The sequence below is a fragment of the Typopeltis vanoorti genome, chromosome 12 (genome assembly GCF_054136105.1).
Source record: "Typopeltis vanoorti isolate ZY-2024b chromosome 12, IOZ_Tvanoo_1.0, whole genome shotgun sequence".
NCBI classification, from domain to species: domain Eukaryota; kingdom Metazoa; phylum Arthropoda; class Arachnida; order Uropygi; family Thelyphonidae; genus Typopeltis; species Typopeltis vanoorti.
The window spans coordinates 85,059,501-85,080,458 of NC_143560.1; the positions used below are offsets into that span (position 1 = coordinate 85,059,501).

Below are 20,958 nucleotides of genomic sequence, written 5' to 3' on the forward strand. Positions count from 1 at the left end.
GGGAACATTCCACAGAACATTCCTGTCGCTCGTCTTGAATCCACTCCACCACCTACAGGTCTCATAGAAATTCAGGTGACCAAAGCATTTTTTCACAGTAAACATGTAGCCTTATAAAGAGGAATAATACATCCCTATTTTTCCATGTCAGTGTGTTCTTCAACATCCAAGTAATCTTCTGAACTATTTTGGTAACTCTTGTAATATGTCCTCTGAATTTCAAAACTTTATTCACCATCACCCCCAGATCCCTAACCTCATCAATTTCCTGCAATTACTACCATCAATATCAAATGAAGTATATAACCCTTTCATCCCAAAGTGAATTACCTTACATTTTACAACATTAAATTAATGACCATTGTCCTTTGCCCAGACTGCCAATTTAGGTTTGAAAGAAAGGTTTGAGAAAAGTTTGAAAGCAGTACAAAGATTATATTTTTTTAGAGTTCTGGGTATTTTTTCTGAGATGCACAATGATATAGGGAATAGTAATAGCATTACTGTAGTCTGTAGAGAGGGATGTGAGGAGAAGAGAGGAAAAAGGGAGAAGGTAATTAATTAAACTATATATGCTCCTCTAACAGCACTGATATAAGTATTTTTAGGGAACTCATAGGAGCAATGTCTCCAAAGTAAGAATAGTAGTCAATGGTTGCACAAATTTACGATCTGCAAATAGTTAAAAGTTATTAAAGTAGTTAAAAGGATTAAACTAAATTTATTATGCATATAGTTAATAGCTATATTAACTATATTATATTAACATATTATGCTAAGATAGATTGGAGGTTACAGTTATTTCTTTTCTTAGGATCACTTCTGGTCTAGAGATGCGAGATGTCATTAAAAGTAAGACTGCAAGAAAATGGTTATCAACATCCCACTCCACTGAAAAACAGTTTAGAGATTTAAGGTTGCAGAAATTTGATATTATGGAGGCCTAACTGAATTGTGCAGAGCAAGATATATCAAATGAGAAAGCAACGTATTGTTCCACTGCCATCAGCAGCAATGCTGAGGATTGTATGCAGGGAAATGAAGAAGGATGTCGATATATATATATATATATATATATATATATATATATATATATATATATATATAGAAGGATGGAGGGGATGGAGAAGAGGAAAAGAGAGAGAGAGTACAAGAACAGTCTGGAGAGGGTCAAAAGAGAATTACCATAATGCATGGCAATAATCTGAGACAATAAAAACAAAAATATAATTTCTTGTCAAGTACAATTTATTATCTTCTAAAGTATTTGTTACCAGTCCACTCTCCCAGCACTATGACTGTTTCTTTACCAATATTCCTTTCAATGGGGTTGATATTATTTCTCAAAAAAGGTAACAAATGACAAATGGATAAAGATTCCCTCTCATGATGAAAAATCTTGTACAGCCACTCCTAGCCTGCATTGTCTGACAAAATGAGATGATTTCTATTAATTTCTACTCTTTCCTTTTCTCACAAGTTTATTGCTTTATTCCAATTCAAATGCTAGCTTGCTCTAAATAGTATTTATGTTGAAATCCATTTAGTAATGTATTCCACTCTAAACTCTTGTCCACCTTCATTCAAGCCCTGAGTAACAGCAACCAGGCTGTACAAGTTTTCTGGCCTAGACAATAATTTCCTCCAACTGTTATCAAAACCAGTACCTCAAATGTAATCAGTATTTTAAGTTCCTTGTATTTTTCTCCTTTACTCTTATTCCACTGTATTTACTCTGTAGCTTAGAAATTACATAATATCCTGTCCTTAAAAAAAAGAGAAATCAACGTTTCCATTGCTATCACCTCATTCCTTTTCCAAATAACAGAGAAATAAATTTCCTGTTGTCAGGTCATCCCAAATGTAATGTTGTTTGTTTATATTGTACTTGTTCAAAATGTGTCTCAGCTTGTCTAAAAATGAATTTTTAAAGCTTTATAGGTGCCATTAAGCTGAGGCAGCCTCAATCTAAGGAATTCCACCTTGCAAGAACATCATACATATGTTATTGTTTAAATAATCTTTATTACTATGGAGGTCACTGAAGAGCACATTAGGCATCATGCTTTATGAGTCCAAAAAATGCTGCTAACACTGTAAAAAATATGCAAGCAGTGTATAGTAATAATGTTTTGAATGTACAAAAATGCCACTGATGGTTCCAAAAATTTCAACAAGAGGACTTTAGCTTGAAAGACTTCCCCCTCGCTCTGGGTGCCCTGTCTCTCTCTCTCTCTCAACAATGATATGCTGGAAGTCGCTATTGCAAGAAATGCCAATGCAAACTGTTGAAGATTTAGCAAAAGATTTTAATTCATCGTCATTGACCATCCATCACCATTTGCAAGTACTTGGAGTAGTGTCTAAGTTCAGCAAGTGATTCCTCACAAACTGATGAAAAACAATTGAGGAGAGTTGGACTAATTGTTTCCATTAATAAAATCAGTCTAATTCTTAGTTTCTCCATTATCCGATACACTGTTGCATTACTACTTTGAACCTTCTGTGCAGTGGAGAGGTGAAAAAAAAAAGTAAATTTCATTACATATCATGTTATTTTTAATATCATTAAATAAACTCAGTGGTCAATTTATATAATTCAACTTACTCATCTGGCAGAGGTGGTGCATCATACTCTTGACCAGGAATCTCTACATGTAGAAACACAGATCTTGGTTTCACCTTGCTCATGGATGGATGCTCTACAAAGCTATGAAACTGAGAATCTAAACAACGATTTATGCAATGAATTACTTTGCAGAAAGAAAGCTTTAATAAGACAGAGCATTTCATAAATTCTAGAAAGAAAAAAAACTTACAGTTCCAAAAAACAATATGAGAATGGCTGCTCTACGATGCTACAGTTTGCTACTGTCTCAAATTACTAAGCTATTATTATTATTACAATGTGACACTTCCAAGGAGTCCAAGGACTCATCACCAGAGGCCACTTTACTCTACTCTGCTACATACAACTTGCCATCTCCCCTACTACTTAATTCTCCAACTATACACAATAACACATAACTGCCCATCACCATCAACAACAGTATTTTTTGTCTGTAAATTGCATGTATCCTCATTACTCAACAGAATATTAAAATATTGAATAGAATGTTATTTTCATATTATTCAATAGAAATTCAAGTCATTCAATGAAAAATGTGAAACCACCTCCAAAATTAATTTGAACTGAATGAAAAGTAATCTAAAAATATATACTTTATGAAATCTCTTTTCTTTATATTGAAGTATGGCTAATTTCACAGAAGTAATAAAGGGAATCTCATATGAAAAAAGTACAGTAAATCTACAGCATGTTAGTAACATAAGGGTTAAATAATCTGCTGTATACAGAGACACACACAAAAAAAAGTAATTTTTCCAGTCACTTCAAGCAACAAAAAAAAAAAAGGGTAAAAACATTTACTAACATCCATGTCACAGTAGGATTTGAATCCACACAATTAGAAAGTAAAGATGATATCCACTTTGGCAACCAGACCAGAATAATCAGTTCTTAAAGCAGCTAAAAGTTTAAATTATTTCTTATAAATAAACATTGTGAAAAAATTACACTCATATTTTTACTGAGTTATTTATAGTTCTCTAACGTGTGTGTGTGTGTGTGAGAGAGAGAGAGAGAGAGAGAGAGATAATTTACTGTTTGTCAAAAACTAAAAGAAAAGATCTGTATGGATGCTGAATGTGCTCTCTCTCTCTCTTGTGAGGTAAGCAGTTAGAAATGGATTCACTTCACTAAATTCATTAAACATTTAGACATTTGGTAAATGTTGCAAAGCAAATGTTACAATATTCTAGCTCAATAGGTTTGTTTAGAAAAAGCAAAAGTTAATGCTGATTTAATTTTTAAGTCAACATTAATACTGTTCATTTTCATGATGTGCTAAGTGTCGTGCCAGTGAATGGACATAGTTTTGAACTATGCCGGGGAGAAAAAAAGTTAATGATTATATAAATCATTTAATTCATTTTTAATTCAACTAAGATTTGAATGATTTAGGGGCATACTTTTGTTAACATATATTTTTGTTGTTTTCAGTAGTTTAAACTCAGGATCACTGCAGTAATGACAGATGATGTATTACAGTTGACTAACTACAGAAGACTCACAGGGACCACAGAAATGATTTTAGTGGACACTTTGCTATAGTGAATGTCTTTTAGGAGAGCATTATGTCTATGGGCAATGCTCAGGACTTTTTGTTAGTATTATCATTGGTTTGACAGCAGATAGGGATATTTTTAGGAAGAAAGGGACATTTAAAATTTTACTTGGAGAAGGAAGATAAAGGAGAGAAGGGAAGTGATAAATATCAAGTAATGGTTTACTCAGGATGTATCACAAAAAAAAAAAAAAATCTTAAATAACCATCAGCTGATATTCATTACTTTCCTTCTCTTCTTTATTCCTTCCCTCAAATAAAATTTTTAAATGCCCTATCACCCTCTAAAAGTTTCTCTACTTACTGTCAAACATATGCTGTTCATGTGATTCACTCTTTTTCTTGTCCGAGATCTGATAACTGATACACCCACAATAAAGAGATCCTTTTTTTAATTGGAGACAAGCCCCTCTTTTTTTCACATTTACCCTGCTTCCCATCACCCTTCAATCAGATGCAATCTCTTTCCAATTAGATAACCCTCCCATAGTTTCATTTCCTGAAAGCAAGTTTTACAAACAATCCATACCTTCTAAAATGAAAAGAGCAAGTAAGCTTCTTACCTCTTATAATGCTACTCTCTCTCTATATATACACACACACACACACACACACACACACACACACACACACACACACACACACACATATATATTAGTAACAGAAGTGGTAGTGAGGCTAGTCAGTATTAGTCACAGGCCATTTTGAAAAGGTACCGATGGATTTTACTCGGTTGCAGTGTTTCTGAAACACTGCAACAGAGTAAAATCCATTGGCATCTTTACTCTGTTGCAGTGTTTCTGAAATTCCAGATTTTATTATTAAGTTTTTACATTTCTGTATCCTTACACACACCTTAATAGCCTGTTGGCTATTAAGGTGTGTGTATAGGAAAACCTTGCTTAACACGATTAATTAATCCATCAATTAATGCGAGCTAAGCGAAATCGGGTTAAGTGAATACAATAAACAATAGGAATAATTTGCAAAAGATGTAATTTGCAGAGTCTGGTGGATAGGAGGAAGAAGGGAGATATGATAGAGACCTACAAGTTGGTAAGAGGTTGTTATAGGATCAATGCTAAAGAAGTTCTACAGAAAATGGTGAGAGATCAGGGGAGAACCAGAGGTCATCCTGGAAACTGTATAAAGAGGGTGTGAGAGGCAGGTATTTTTCATGCAGAGTTGTAAATGATTGGAATGCCTTGCCTGAGAGTGTGTTTTCTGCAAGGAGTTTGAATGTGTTCAAGGCACGGTATGATGAGCTGTGTGTGTAATAGAAGGACTTCCCAGATGAATCCTTGACTCCCATGAGGTCATGGAGTAATAATAATAATAATTATAAGTCGTCCATCAGTTAGTGTAAATTTGGAAAAAAAATTACAGTATAAGCTATATTAGAGGATAAAATCAAAGTTAATAAAAATCAATTGCTTAAATTTTTACTTAATGTCTAAACATTTCATTGAGCTATTTATTTACAAAAATTAAGTAAAGATGTTTGAATCATGCTCAACTTTTTCATCTTGTCATGCAATCTGTGATAGCTGGCGATGGCTTTATCAAGAATTCAGCAGACTTCGAAGCTTTGTTCCATATCAGGATCAGCATCAAACAAAATTTCATTAGCATACTCAATGTGATTGAAAACTAGCTCAAGTTCTTTTGCAGTTAGTTTCTTAGTTGTAACATTCTCTTCTTGTTTGCACACCTTATCTTCTTTTTGATATGCATACTGTTCTTCTTGTTGAAGGAGATCATTTTCGCTTAACTGTTCTGAATAGAAATTGAGCAAGTTTCTCATATCTTCATTATCTAGTTCATTAAATCCAATTTCTTTTTCAATTGTGTTGATTTCTTCAATAATGTTAGATCTAGGATTTTGCGCATGATAAAATAATATATGCTTGTGTTTAAAGTCGCCTTCTGCATTGCCTCCTAATAAAAGCATAAGATGATCTTTAGATACTTTATATCCTGGTTGAGATGCTTCAGTTTTAGCTAGGAAAGTTTTTGTTGGCATACACTTCCAAAAGAGACCAATTTCGTCGATGTTGAATATTTGCTGACTGTCATAATCACCCTCTTAAACTATGCTTTGCAATTCTTCAGGAAGCATGGCCACATTATCAGCACAAGCAGATTCTCCAGTTATTCTTACGTTATGCAGTCCAGTTTAATTTTTAAAACGGTCAAACCATCCTAAACTCGCAGTAAAGCTTTCACATTCCTCTTAACGAGGAAATTTGGTCTCTTTCAATGAGGTAAAAATATTGAGAACTTTTGCCTGAATATTCCTTGTACTAAGAGGTATTCTATTTTGTACCTCTTATAATCCTCAATCCAGAGTGAGAGAAGACGCTCCATCTCAGTCATTAAATGGCTTCTATTTCAGGTGATCTGCATGCTTAAAGAAGGAGTAGCAACTTTTCCTTGTTCTTTGTATTCTTGCTCTTATTTAATATAGTCCAAACTGTAGGCTCATTGTATCCCAGGTCGTGCACAATCATTGTATTACTAGCGCCACTTTCATGTGTCTTAATGACTTTCAGCTTTTCCACTCGCTGCAGATTGGCGCCAAAAAATTTCATATAACGTAAAAAAATAGCGTTAACTGATTAATCCCTTGCTTAAAGCGGGAAATAGTATCATTTCACTCAATTGTGCATATTGAATTCACATTAAGCGAGGTTATCCTGTATTGTAAAACAATATCCCTGTAACATAGCCACTGACAAATACCAGTCAAAAAATTATGTTCTTGTTTTTCATCCACATTTTATCCAGGTATAAGCACACAATAAATTTATGTGTACAAGTATCTTCATAACTACCTTTCAATGCAGGAGTAGCTAACTTCATTATGTTGCTAGATATCCCACAATGTACAACATATTATGGGACACATTATTGCTCATCTCACAACTTTACATCATCTGCAAACAGCTAGATGTCTCCAGTCAAACCTGTCCCAACATCATTAATATACAAGATAAACAATAATGTCCCTCTTATAGAGAGGCTTATACGCTGGTTAAACATGATAACTAATAATTAAGGAATTGACAGCATACACTAGAAATATAAATTAAATAAACTTTAATATATACTTTCCGATATTTCGGCAAACGTCACGTTGCCATCTTCTTGGGAACTTAATACAAAGACAAGTACTATATAACAGCAAATGAGAACCGAAGCTAGGAAGCTACCATTTTCCTAAAGTCCTGATGGTGCCCCCTGGCGGGCTATATTGGTAGTTCTTGGCCTTTGGGCTGAAGTTCTGATAAATGTTTCCCAAATTTGGGGCAGTCTCATGCATCCAAATTTGTTGAGATTTGGTATGTTCCTAAGGGCTGAGGCTGATTCCATGAATAGTCTTTCATATTTGAACTTGCTGCAGTGTATTACTGTGGCTTTCTTCCATCTTATTCTGTGGCGAGTATCCAGAGCGTGGTCTGCAAGCCCAGAGTGGCTGTACTGGTGAAATTGGATGTAATCCTTGTGTTCTGAGATTCTGATATTTGCTGTCCTGCCTGTTTGGCCAAAGTAGGACAATTTACAGCTGCAAGTGACCTGGTATACACCAGATAAGTCTAGGGGAAGTGGTTGGTCTTTAGTGGAGCGGATAAGGGATGCCAATTTGCTATATGGTCTGTAACAAGTGGTCAAGTCATGTTTTTTTAAGATTTTTGTTGATTTTTTCCGAGGTGCCTCGGATGTAGGGGATGGTGATGGATTTAGAGTAATCTTTTTTGTGAAGGGGGGGGGGGGGGGGGAAGGAGGGGTTGTGGATAACTGGTTTAAGTATTTTTTGGATTCTTTTGGGGGGGGGGGGGTAGCCATTGCCTGAGAAAGTGTCACAGATGTGATTTAGTTCAGTGGTTAGGGCTTGATCATTTGAACAGATTATTTTTGCCCTGTTGAATAGCGTCTTAATAACTCCATATTGTTGGGACAGCCATGGGTTCACCACTTTCCCCACCCTTGGCCAACTTCTTTATGGAGACTTTTGAAGAGAAAGCCTTAAACTCAGCCCCACAAAAACGTACCATATGGCTTCACTATGTTGATGATGTGTTCGCTATTTGGCCACATGGCCCGGATTCACTCCTCTCCTTTCTAACAAACTTAAACAACCAACACCCTAGAATCAAGTTCACCCTGGAAAAAGAGAAAAACAATAACCTCCCCTTCCTAGAAACACTAGTCACCCGCCAACCTGATGGAACCTTGGTTTTCTCAGTTTATAGAAAACCCACCCATACAGGCAGATACATTCACCAACAATCCCATCACCCTCCCCCCCCCCTCACAACAATATGGAGTTATTAAGACACTATTCAACAGGGAAAAAATAATCTGTTCAAATGATCAAGCCCTAACCACTGAACTAAATCACATCCGTGACACTTTCTCAGACAATGGCTACCGACCCCCCCCCCAAAAAAAAGAATCCAAAAAATACTTAAACCAGTTATCCACAACCCTCCTTCCCCCCCCCTCACAAAAAAGATTACTCTAAATCCATCACCATCCCCTACATCCGAGGCACCTCAGAAAAAATCAATAAAAATCTTAAAAAAACATGACTTGACCACTTGTTACAGACCATATAGAAAATTGGCATCCCTTATCCACTCCACTAAAGACCAACCACTTCCCCTAGACCACCCTGGTGTATACCAGGTCCCTTACAGCTGTAAACTGTCCTACTTTGGCCAAACAGGCAGGACAGCAAATATCAGAATCGCAGAACACAAGGATTACATCCGATTTCACCAGTACAACCACTCTGGGCTTGCAGACCATGCTCTGGATACTCGCCACAGAATAAGATGGAAGAAAGCCACAGTAATACACTGCAGCAAGTTCAAATATGAAAGACTGTTCATGGAATCAGCCTCAGCCTTAGGAACATGCCAAATCTCAACAAATTTGGATGCATGAGACTGCCCCAAATTTGGGAAACATTTATCAGAAGAACTTCAGCCCAAAGGCCAAGAACTACCAATATAGCCCGCCAGGGGGCACCATCAGGACTTTAGGAAAATGGTAGCTTCCTAGCTTCGGTTCTCATTTGCTGTTATATAGTACTTATCTTTGTATTAAGTTCCCAAGAAGATGGCAACGTGACGTTTGCCGAAATATCGGAAAGTATATATTAAAGTTTATTTAATTTATATTTCTAGTGTATGCTGTCAATTCCTTAATTATTAGTTAATAATGTCCCTCTCCCACTAAACACACTGCCTAAAATACACTACTACACATACCACTAATGATTTCCTCTCTTTTGATAACACAAAAGGGAGGAAAGTCACTACTGATATACTGCATTCCCAATCTGCTAATACCTATCTAACAGCCAATTTTATCCAACTCACTAATCTAATATCTAATCCTATTCATTCTAATTTAGTTACCAATTCATCATGTGGAACGCTACAAAGGCCTCTGCAAAAATCTATGTATCTCTCTCTCTCTCTCTCTCTCTCTCTCTCTCGTCCAATGCTACTGTCATCTACACATACCGGCCACCGATGTATGTGATGTATCTGCCTAAAGGTCTCCAAATTCAGTGGCTGGTATGTGTAGCAGTTACAGTACCTAATTCAGTGGCTGGTATGTGTAGCTATTATAGTACATAGTATAGTAAACCAGTAAAACAATAACAAACCCATGTTGACCATCACAGAGAACACTGCTATTACCTGCTATTATCAACCCAATTTTGTATCTTAGATCTCACCATCTTCTCCAACACCTTAATAAAAATTCCAGATCTTTCCACTGCCTTAGGACTTGCCCCGTTTCTTTCAAGGCTCTTGTTTCATTCACAAACAGTCAATTCCCTCTACACTCAAGTTTCTCATAATAGCACACTTATGAGGATGCAATACCTTGATGAATTGCTCTCTGAATACCACAACTACTCTAGTATCCAAAAGCTAACAATGAACTACATTTTTACCTGTATATGATAAAATTTTCATTGATTACAGCTAAATGTGAACGTAAATTTATTGCCAGCATACTAATAAAATCGATCTCAAGCAAGGCATTCCAATCCTTCACAACTCGCCATGCAAAAAATCTGCTTCTCAATCTTTTGCTCACACCCTCCTTATAGAGCTTCCAGGAATAATCTCTTGTTCCCCGCCCCCATCTCCACCATTTTATGAAAAACCTCATCAACCTTAATCCTATAACAACCCCTTACCAACTTGTAGTTTAGATGAGGCCCAGAGCAGATGTCCTTATTGTGGGAGGCACAAGCCCCCCAGGTTGTTCTGGCAAGTTCATGCAGTATGTTATTTCTAGTTCTGAGTTTGGCAGCAATATTGGAGAGATGTCTATTAAAGGAGAGGGTTCTGTCCAGGGTTATGCCCAGATACTTTGGCAAGTATGTTCGGTATATGCAGTAGTATGTTCCCATTTAGTGGCACTCTTAAGATGTCTTGTGCCATGCTATTGTTCAAATGGAAACAGTACATTTCAGTCTTGGTAGTGCTTGGAATAAGATGCCACTTCTCAAAGGAGTGGTTTAGCTCCTCTAGGTCACTAGTTAGTATGTGTTCTATAGTACAGAAGTTCTGGTGTTGGAATGCAATGCATAAATCATAAGCATATGTGAATTTTCTAGACGTTGTCCTTGGAAGGTCAGAAATATACAAATTGAAAAGAAGAGGGGCCAGAACTGACCCTTGTGGATGGTCCGTTGTTAAGTGTTCTTGGTTTGCTCATATCATCATCTATTGCTCTATTAGATAGAATAGTGTTGATCAGAAGGTCATTTTTTTACATTTCAGTATTTTAAGGAGCTTGTAGATCATGCTGTTCCTCCATACAGTGTCATATGTAGCCGTCGAGTCTATAAAGACTGTACCAGTTTTAAGGCATTTTTCAAAACCAGATTCTATATGAGTCGTTAGGGACAAAACTTGATCTTCACAGTTGCACCTGGGCCTGAAACCAGCCTGTTCATGAGAGAGAGTGTCAATAATAATAGTACTAATTCTATTGTAAACAAGTCTTTCTAGTAACTTAAGACAGACACTGAGCAGTGCCTATAGGTCTATAGCTTTCAGGTTTATCAGTGGTTTTCCAGGTTTCAGGATGGCTATTATCTTTGATTTTTTAAATTTTGCTGGTAATCTACCACTCTGTAGAATATTAGAAAAGAATTTTGTCAGCCATTCCACTGTGTTTAGTCCAGTATTTTTTAAAAACTCAGGGTGAATATTATCAAATCAAGGCGCTTTACCAGTTTTCATTCCCTGGTATGCAGCTGGAAGTTCTTTGGTGAATGGATTTGATAGATTGGTCGCTTCAGAACAACCTTCTCTAAGTCTGGTCAATTCCTTCCTAATTATTTTAGTGTGGGTTTTTTTCTGATTTAGCTCTGGACAGATTCACTATCCGATTAACAATACAGTTGGCACTAACAGCAGCTTTTGCATTGGGGCGATGAAAATTACCACCCAACTTTTTAGGAAGGCTCCATGCCTTCCCGCTTGAATGTTTAAAGTTCAATCTTTCCATGGTGTCAATCCATTTGTTCTTTCTAGCTTCATTTAAGCTGTCAATAAGATCTCACTGAACAGTGCACATGTTAAATTAATTGATACTGTGTTGAATCAGACAATGTGTATCATTTCTGGAACAATAAAGACTACTCCATCATACTGGCTACCAGTTCTGAGCCACATACAACCGCCACAACTACGACACCAAGAAAACCTGATTTGTGAATATAAAAAACTTGCCAGGACCCACTGCTTCCTATACACTCTGATAGTGACAGCTTTACATCCCAGAGGCTTAAGTCAAGACACCCACCTATTATAACAGCCCAACAACTTGTCACTGAGGGCTATGATGCAACAATAGCATGGCAGACGGAATGGACTGCCAAAGCCCAGGTAATCTGGCAGACTGTCTTTAACCCAAACAGCCCTCCATCAGGGTTCAACCTACCTTGAAAAATATGAGCCTCCCTAAATAGGGTTTGCACAAACCATGGTAGGTGTGGAGCTTCCTTATTTACTTGGGGAATAAGACCAAACTCATCTTGTGACTGTGGTGAGGATAACCAAACTATACAACATATCACATTTGACTGTCCTCACAGAGCCTTCATGGGACCAGTATCTGACTTTATAACAGTTTTCACTGATGCTGTTGACTGGTTGTCGAACTTAGATATTCAATGTTAATTTTCTGCTTATTTGTATATTTTTATATGTATATATGACTACAGTGTCACTTCACACTATTGTATTCTTTTATGCATTTTGTTGTCTCGTTTGTATTTTTTTTGTGTGTGTGGTAGCATATGCATGTATTCTTCTTATCCAAACGCTAAATAAATAAATAAAATAACCAACTTGTACGTCTCTATCAGATCACCCTCTTCTTCCTATCCACAAGACTAATTGCATCTTCTCACCCTTTCTTCATATTCAACATTCAGAGATCAGTAACTACCTTACTCAATTGCCTCTGGACCCTTCCAACATCTCTTCGTCCTTTTGAAAACCAGGTGACCAAATCAGTGTACATTAATTAACCGATATGTGACCTAATCAGAGCCTTATACAATGGAACCAGAATCTGTGTACTTCTACTAGTCAGTGTCCTTTGCATCATTGCCAGAATTCATTGTTTTCCTCAGAATTTTGACAATATGTCCTCTAAATTTTAGATCCTTATCCACCATCACTCCAAAATCTCTTATTTCCTACAGCTCCAACAATATATCCCCATGGCAAGTAAATTCTACATCCCATCTTTGTTTTCCAAATTTTGAAGCTTTACATTTTGCAACATTTACCTGGCATCCTCACTCCCATATATGTTGTCATATGTAAAACTTCTATTTTGTCCTAAGTCCACTGGCAAATCCTGGGGAAACACAAAATGAAGAAAGTGCAGCTAGGAAACACTTTGGTTTGGCAAATTATCAGTATTCAGTGAAGATGGGTGAAAAAAAAAAAAAATACAATTCCAATCATTAAGTAAACTGAAGTTTGCTCCAGTATGAAAACTAGGCCAATCTAATTTCAATAATTACAAACAATAATTTCAACACTGATATATTATAAAGCATTACATAAATATGCAAATATTACTGAACAGCACCAAATACTTTTGATAAAAACTTAAGGTACTGGAGTTTAAAATTAAGTGCTAAGTAGTAGATTAAAAAAAAAAAAAAGTAACATTCAGTATTTCAAGTACTGTTCGAATTTGGATGTGTATGGGGGATGGCAGGAATAAACAGTAGGAAAAAAAATTACAAAAAATTAATATACTTATTTACTATTATATTAAAAGAAAACAATATAATAACACCTACGATTGCATCCCACATCATGCACAGTTAGGTAAACTGGAGTCCTGTGACTAATCTTTGAGATATTGCCCTGAAATGATACAACAAAAAGATGGGAAGAAAGATCAATCAACTAGACCTTTAAGAAAAATTAAAACTACAGCAAGTTCAATAACACAAACAAAAATGAATTTTTATTTAAGACTATATACTATTTGATAATTATTTCATTAAATGTAACAAACTGCTTGCATTAGCCGATTCAGTTAATCTTTTTTTCCCGATTATAGCATTCAAGTTTACAGCAAGGAATCTGATAATCTGATCAAAGTATGTACAACCATACCAACAAATTGGTTGACAGACAAATTACAAAATTTATTATCTTCTTTCAGTTAAGATATATGTTGTTAAAAAATTATTTTCTTTTCCTCTTCTATTTTTCTTATTCTATCATAAGAACACAAGTCTACACATGAAGTATCTTCATAAGAAGCTACTTGTAAGATGAAAACATATGACTTCATTACAAACTGCTCTAAGTATCTCCTAATGCACAGCCAGATGTGTATATTGCCCAGAAACTGTAGTGAGGGTTGCACTAAAAATCAGTCTTGGAAACGATCCTCATCATAAGAAAACTTTCAGCAAACATGAACCCAAGCCAAATGATCTCATTATAAAACTAGATTGAAGATGTCTGCATAATTTTACTGTTTACTTATGTTAAGATAAAATATGGATGAAAACATGAATATAATTTTTTGTCAAGTACATACACACTGTAGAAGGAATTACATTCTAGTTTTACTATTCAGTCCACTAGAAAAAGCTTGCTTCTATTATCTACAATCCAGGGCAGATTAGAAATATGATATATGACAACAGAACGAGACCTCAATTTATTGAAGTGTCACTGTACTGATGAGACCTCAGTAGATTTCATTGACAGTTACTGAAATTACTATAAGTTCCTCAGCATTATGCAACACTCAGAACAACTTATAGTAATTTCAACTGCTGTTGTAAACAGATTGCCAGAAAGACACTTCATGGTCAATATGTCTTCATCTATATATATTTTACCATAGCGTATTATGGATAATAATGGGTGAATACATCAGATAATGGTGACACAAGAAAAAGAGGTTTTTTGCTTGGTTAATGGTGAATGAAATGCATTGAGAGAGTGGACAGCAAGTGCTCCAATAATGAATGTGTTCAAGGCAAGGTATGATAGTTACTGTAGTCTAGGTATGTGCGTGTGTGCATGACCTCACATGATGAGTCTTTGGATTCCATGGAGGCTTGGAAATAATACTAATAATACTAAATAATCAATTAAAGTTTGTGAATTAGACTGTAGCTGATTTGCAATACCTAGTATGAAACTGCAGCCCTGCTTATCAGAAGACTGAAAAAGTACAATGTTTAATCTCTAGAGAAGGATTTAACATTACCTAATACTTAATCAATTCTGTGTACTAATGTGTGATAGATTTAAAAATTGAGACAAGTAAATGACATAAGAATAAAATTAAATACAGATGACACTTATGTTAAATTATTTAGTTGTAGAATTTTCCGCTAGGTTTCATAGCCATTATCAACACGGTTGAAAAGAGATAAACATAAAATGAATATTTATATTGCCAATTTATAATTATGAAAAGCTTAAGAGACAAATGGGTGATATAGCAAGGAAAGAAAGATTAATGGAAAGGAGACAGCTTTTGATCAATGCCCAAGCAGCAACTATTTATTATCAGCAACGTCTGAGCATATTAGAAAGGTAAGCAGAAGTAAAGTAGATGAATGAAGGAATTAAGCATGAAATCTGGAAGAGAGAGAGAGACACTGTGGAGGCAATGCAATACCAATGCTGATAATAATCAGCAGGTAAGGTAAGTGACGTGTCTGTTAAAGATAGCAAAAGTGCAGTATGAACAGAAATTAGCCAATCAAGCCATGAAAAATCCTAGCAAGTTCTTTCGATATGTAACAAGTAGAAGAAAGAATGACTATGGGAAAATGTTAGCTGATAACGGTAGATCTGTTAGTGATGCAAAGGATTTTGTTGAATATTCAATGAGCAGTTCATCAGGGTATTTCATCCTTGTGAAGACAAGCAACATCATGAGAAGCTGGAGTGTACAGTAAGAAGAACTGATACTAAGTAAGCGGCAGGTATATGAGGAATTAAGTAAATGATGTTAAATCACTGCATGTCATGAGGGAATGCTCCAGGGCAGGATTCGACAATGCAGCGCCTGCGAGAGTCATGATGCCTGCAGTGAATTTTTAGTGGGCCCTCAGAGAAATTATTGTAAACTGCATTATATGTGCCTATTAAGATGAGAGACCACTGAACATAAGTAGTTTCAGATGTTGATGTCAGCTACTTATCAATGCGACCGCTCTCACTACCCTTCACACCACTTCTAAACGTTGTTAGAACCCTATGTTTTTTTGTATGCGTTTGTTGAATCCCTCCCACTATCAGTGCAAATATAAAATACTTTGTTTACAAAGATATTTTTAACCCTTCATAATGGATAAATTATTATTATTATTACTCAAGACCTCATGGAGTCAAAGACTCATCTGGGAGGTATTTTTATTACACACCCAGCTCATCATACCGTGCTTAGAACACATTCAAACTCCCTGCAGACAACACACTCTTAGGCAAGACATTCCAATCATTTACAACTCTGCATGAAAAAAACCTGCTTCTCACTCCACTACTCACAACTTATTTATACAGTTTCCAGGGATGACCTCTGGTTTTCCCCCCGATCTCCCACTATTTTCTGTAGAACTTCTCCACCATTGATCCTATAACAACCCCTTACCAACCTGTAGGTCTCTATCATATCTCCCCTCTTCCTCCTGTCCACCAGACTCTGTAAACTGCATCACCTCAATCTTTCCTCATACTCAACATTCCAGAGGTCAGAAACTACCTTAGTCAGTCGGCTTTGGACCCTTTCCAACATCTCTTCATCCTTCTGAAAACCAGGTGACCAAATCTGGGCACAATAGTCCATGTGTGGCCTAATCATAGCCTTATACAATGAAACAAGAATCTCCCTACTTCTACACGTCGGTACCCTCCGCATCATTCCCAGAAGCCTTTGTGTGGTCTTCACAATTTTTGCTATGTGTCCCCTAAATTTCAGATCCTTATCCACTATCGCATCCAAATCTGTTATTTCTCCCACCTCCCAAAATGTATCCTCACCAAGCATAAATTCTGCATCCCATCTTTGTTTTCCAAATTTTAAAACCATACATTTTGCAACATTGAACTCACATTCCCATTTCCGTGCCCAATCACTCAATTTATTCAAGTCTTCCTGCTAGGTCACAACATCCTCACTACTCTTCATGGTTCGTCCCAACTTTGCATCATCTGCAAACAACTGAATATCTCCATCCAAATCTTCACCTATATTATTAACATACAAGTTAAACAGTAATGGCCCTAAAACAGATCCCTGAGGCACTCCGTTAGTGACTTTCCTTTTCCTCGACATCGCTCCCCCATACGCAACTTGTTGATACCTATCAGACAGCCAATCTCCAAACCAATGCACCAATCTAATATCCAACCCCATCTGCTCTAATTTGACTGTAAACTTATCATGAGGTACTCTATCAAAAGCCTTTGCGAAATCCAAGTATATCACTGCGTATCCTTCTCCTCTGTCCAAGGAAGCAGTCATTTTATTTAATAAGTAAGTAGATTACTAAAATATGACCTCCCTTTAGCAAATCCATGCTGTCCATCAAAAATGATACCATTGTTGTCAACCCAACTCTGGATCCTAGTTCTCACAAGCTTCTCCAACAACTTAACCACAACACCTGACACACAGATAGGCCTATAATAAATTTAGTTTAATCATTTATCCAAGTGTGAGCAAACAAAGTTTGCACCTGAAAGTATCTTCAGAACTGGGGTAAGGTGGTATGATAGAACCCACTGAAGAGACCTCAATAAAGGTCGAAACTAGTCTGGGTAGTGGCCCTTAATGCATAACATTAGACATATACGCAAGGAGATGTGTTTTGCATTATAGGAGATATCGAGACAGAAGTGTTGGTAGCGTGCTCCACCTTTGCAACGAGTTGCCCTGGTGTTTGTATGTTTGTACCACCTTACCCCAGTCCTGAAGATATTTTCAGGTGCAAACTTTGTTTGCTCGCACTTGGATAAAGGATTAAACTAAATTTATTATACTCTAACCAAGTGAAAAATAAACTTTCAAGATAGGCTTATAGTTTAATGCTCGAGTTCGATCACCTCCATTATGAAGTGGCACAATCTTGCCCTCCTTCCACTCCTTAGGGACTTGACCGAGTGCAAGACTCGTATTAAAAAAATATGTCAAGACAGGTGTCAACTCCCTGGCACATTCCTTCAGAATACGTGGCGATATATTATCAAGTCCCACAGCCTTATTAAGATCTAGTTTACTCAACTCCCCATACACCTCTTGCTCACTTACAGTCAGTCTCTCCTCCCCATCATCTACTGCTCTCAATCTCTCCATGAAGTCACATTCACAAGATTGAAAGACCTGTATGAACTGCTCATTAAGTATCTCCACTACACATTCTGCAACAGCTGTCTTTATACCATTTTCTCCAATCAATGTCATCCTTCCATAATCATTCTTTCTTTTGCTGGCTACATATCGAAAGAACTCCCTAGGATTCATTTTGGTTTCATTAGCTAACTGCTGTTCATACCTCACCAACCAAGTCACCCTCCTTGACTAATCTTTGTAGACCTCATGGAATTGGTTATTTCTACTTCGCTTATGCTGCCTCCACAATGCTCTCTATCTCTGTATCACATGCTTAATCTCTTTACTCATCCATCTCACACCTACTTTATTTAACTTTCTCATCCTTGGAATATATTTAGACATTGCATCTACTAGATAGTGTTTGAAAATCCCCCAAGCTGCGTTGATCTCTTTTCCAGCTAACTCCTCATTCCATGTTACACCCACAAGCTGTCTCCTGAGCTCTTCATAATCCCCCCCCCCCCTTGTAGTTCCACATATACCCTTTTCTCACAGAGGTCCTCACACTGCTAGCAACCACCCAGGTAACCACCAATTGGTTCACCAATCGGTGGATGATTTGACACCTCATTTATAATTACATCCTCTAATGAGATGACCAAATCCAAGACCCTCAAATCCTCGCATGCCCTTTGTTACATACTGTCTGAGGTAGTTATCTCTCAAAAACTCAAGAAACTCATTTTTTTTACTTGCATGTTGCTATCTCATCATTCCAATCTATATTGCCATAATTAAAATAACCCATAATGATCACCCTTTTTTTATTTGCTTGGCTAATTTGATTATAGATTTCATTATCACCACCACCCACATTTCGTGGTCTATAACAACATCCAACCAAGTATTTGATTCCATTCACCCCTATCTCACACCATACTGCCTCAAAATGACTGGCACTATTTCCCTCTTGCATTTCTACTTTTATGGATATAACTCTTTCTCTATCATCAATAGCAGCACCCCCCCCCTTTTTACCCTTTCTGTCCTCACAAAACACATCATACCCTTCCATCTCTATTCCTGTCAGGATGTCGTCCTCTTCCAACCATGTCTCACTTATTCCGACAATCTTTTAGTGAACAGACGCAATTAATGCAACTATTTCATCTGCCTTGTTTCTTATACTTCTAGCATTTGTATACAAACACAACAGCTCATTTCTGGATCTATAGATAGTTCCACTGATACCACCCACTCGATGTGATCTCTCAATGCTCGACTGGGACCATTTCCCTTTCTGCTTATTCATTTTAAAATCCTTTTCAATTCCAACTGTGTCCTCTTGATCCCAGGTCATCCCATTCCTTTCTGCATATGCTCTTGTCTCCTCTCGGAGCATCCACCTTTCTCATGCTGTGTACCCCTGTCCACCCTGAGCCTCCCCGTTTTCCTGTTCCTCTTGCACACCCATTCTCTCATTTTCTATACTCATACCACTCGCTTCCTCATTCATAACCACCTCTTCAATGTCTTCTAACTTACTCTCCTGCTCTTCCACATCATTCCCACTTGATCTGATTTATTCTCTCCCATTCTACTCACTTTTCTACCTTCCAACAGCAGTCTCTCCAAGCGACTCACACCATAACCACTCAAATGCAGCCCATCACTCCCATACAGCTCACTTCGTCCCTCAAACTCATTCCACACATTAACAAACTGCACTCCCGTCTCCTCACACATTTCAGCCAGCATATCATTCATAATCCTTGCTCTCCACCTCATCTCACCACAGTCATACCTAGGCAACACGCTGACCACCCTTTCTGTCACAATATTCTCTTTTATCCTTCTAAGCAGCCTCCTGATATCCATTCTGATGCTCTCTTTGTCCTCTGTCAAATCATTCGTACCGATTAAAACCATTAATCCCTTTGCTCGCTCCCTCTTCATATCCAATGCCTCAATCACTCTACTCATTTTACCACCTGGAAAACATACTTTATGCATCTTTTCATCCAGCACACCTTTAATAATGGAGTCGCCATGCAATGCCACTCGCTCATCTTTCATTAACTCTTTCTTGCCATCATGATTTGTTTTAATATTTTTTACTCAAATTTTCTTAATTTCATTCCGCATTCATTTCATCTCTTTCGCCATCCAATCCAATTCAACTTCCGAATCTCACATCACATTCTCTCTATCATTCAATCTTCCTAATTTTCTAACTCTCGACCCCTTCTTCTCACTTTCACTCTCATTCATCCTTCTGTGCTTCCGTACTTTTGGTCCAACATGCGTCAAACTTTTACTATCATTCATTCTTTCAATTTTTTCCACTTTCGATTCCTTCATCATGCCGTTTCCAGTTTCATTCGTTCTCTCAATTTCGTTTCCTTCTGCCACTTTCGATTCCTGCATCACGCTATTTCCAGTTTCATTCGTTCTCTCAATTTCATTTCCTTCCGCCACTCTCGCCTCACTTTCGTCCTTTTTAATATCCATTACAGATTTTATATCATTCGTTTTCTTTTTTACTGATTTTTTAACATTCTTTCACCTCTCTTTCACACCATCCTTCTCTTTCGAACGTGCACTCATTTTCCCTGTGCCATTCTCGCTACTAACACTTTCTGTCATCAATTTCATATTTGCATTCATCAATTCCTCATTCAGGTCGCACTTTGCACACACTCTCCTTCCATCAGTCCTAAACATCCACAAATCATTTATGTAATCGAAAGAATACATATAGCACACCTCACACTTAATGAAACAACAGAAGTCTAAATTAAAATCATGAAATGACAAAGTCGCCGCCATGTTTTCTGCCGGTATTGCTCTAAGGTCTAATAATAACGAATTTGTATTTAATTCGTAATTATTTCTG

The 20,958-nt window shown here is 37.0% G+C and overlaps 1 protein-coding gene across 1 annotated transcript in view; it reads right to left on the minus strand.

The window, feature by feature from the left end:
• LOC150100952 (uncharacterized protein ZK1073.1-like) overlaps window positions 1–20,958 on the minus strand; it is a 355,092-nt gene that overhangs the window by 239,012 nt on the left and 95,122 nt on the right. The window contains exons 3-4 of the mRNA XM_090401442.1: window positions 13,549–13,615; window positions 2,609–2,726 (exon numbers count right to left, since the gene is read on the minus strand). Coding sequence (XP_090257568.1) covers window positions 2,609–2,726; window positions 13,549–13,615 — 185 coding nt within the window. The remainder of the gene's footprint in view (window positions 1–2,608; window positions 2,727–13,548; window positions 13,616–20,958) is intronic.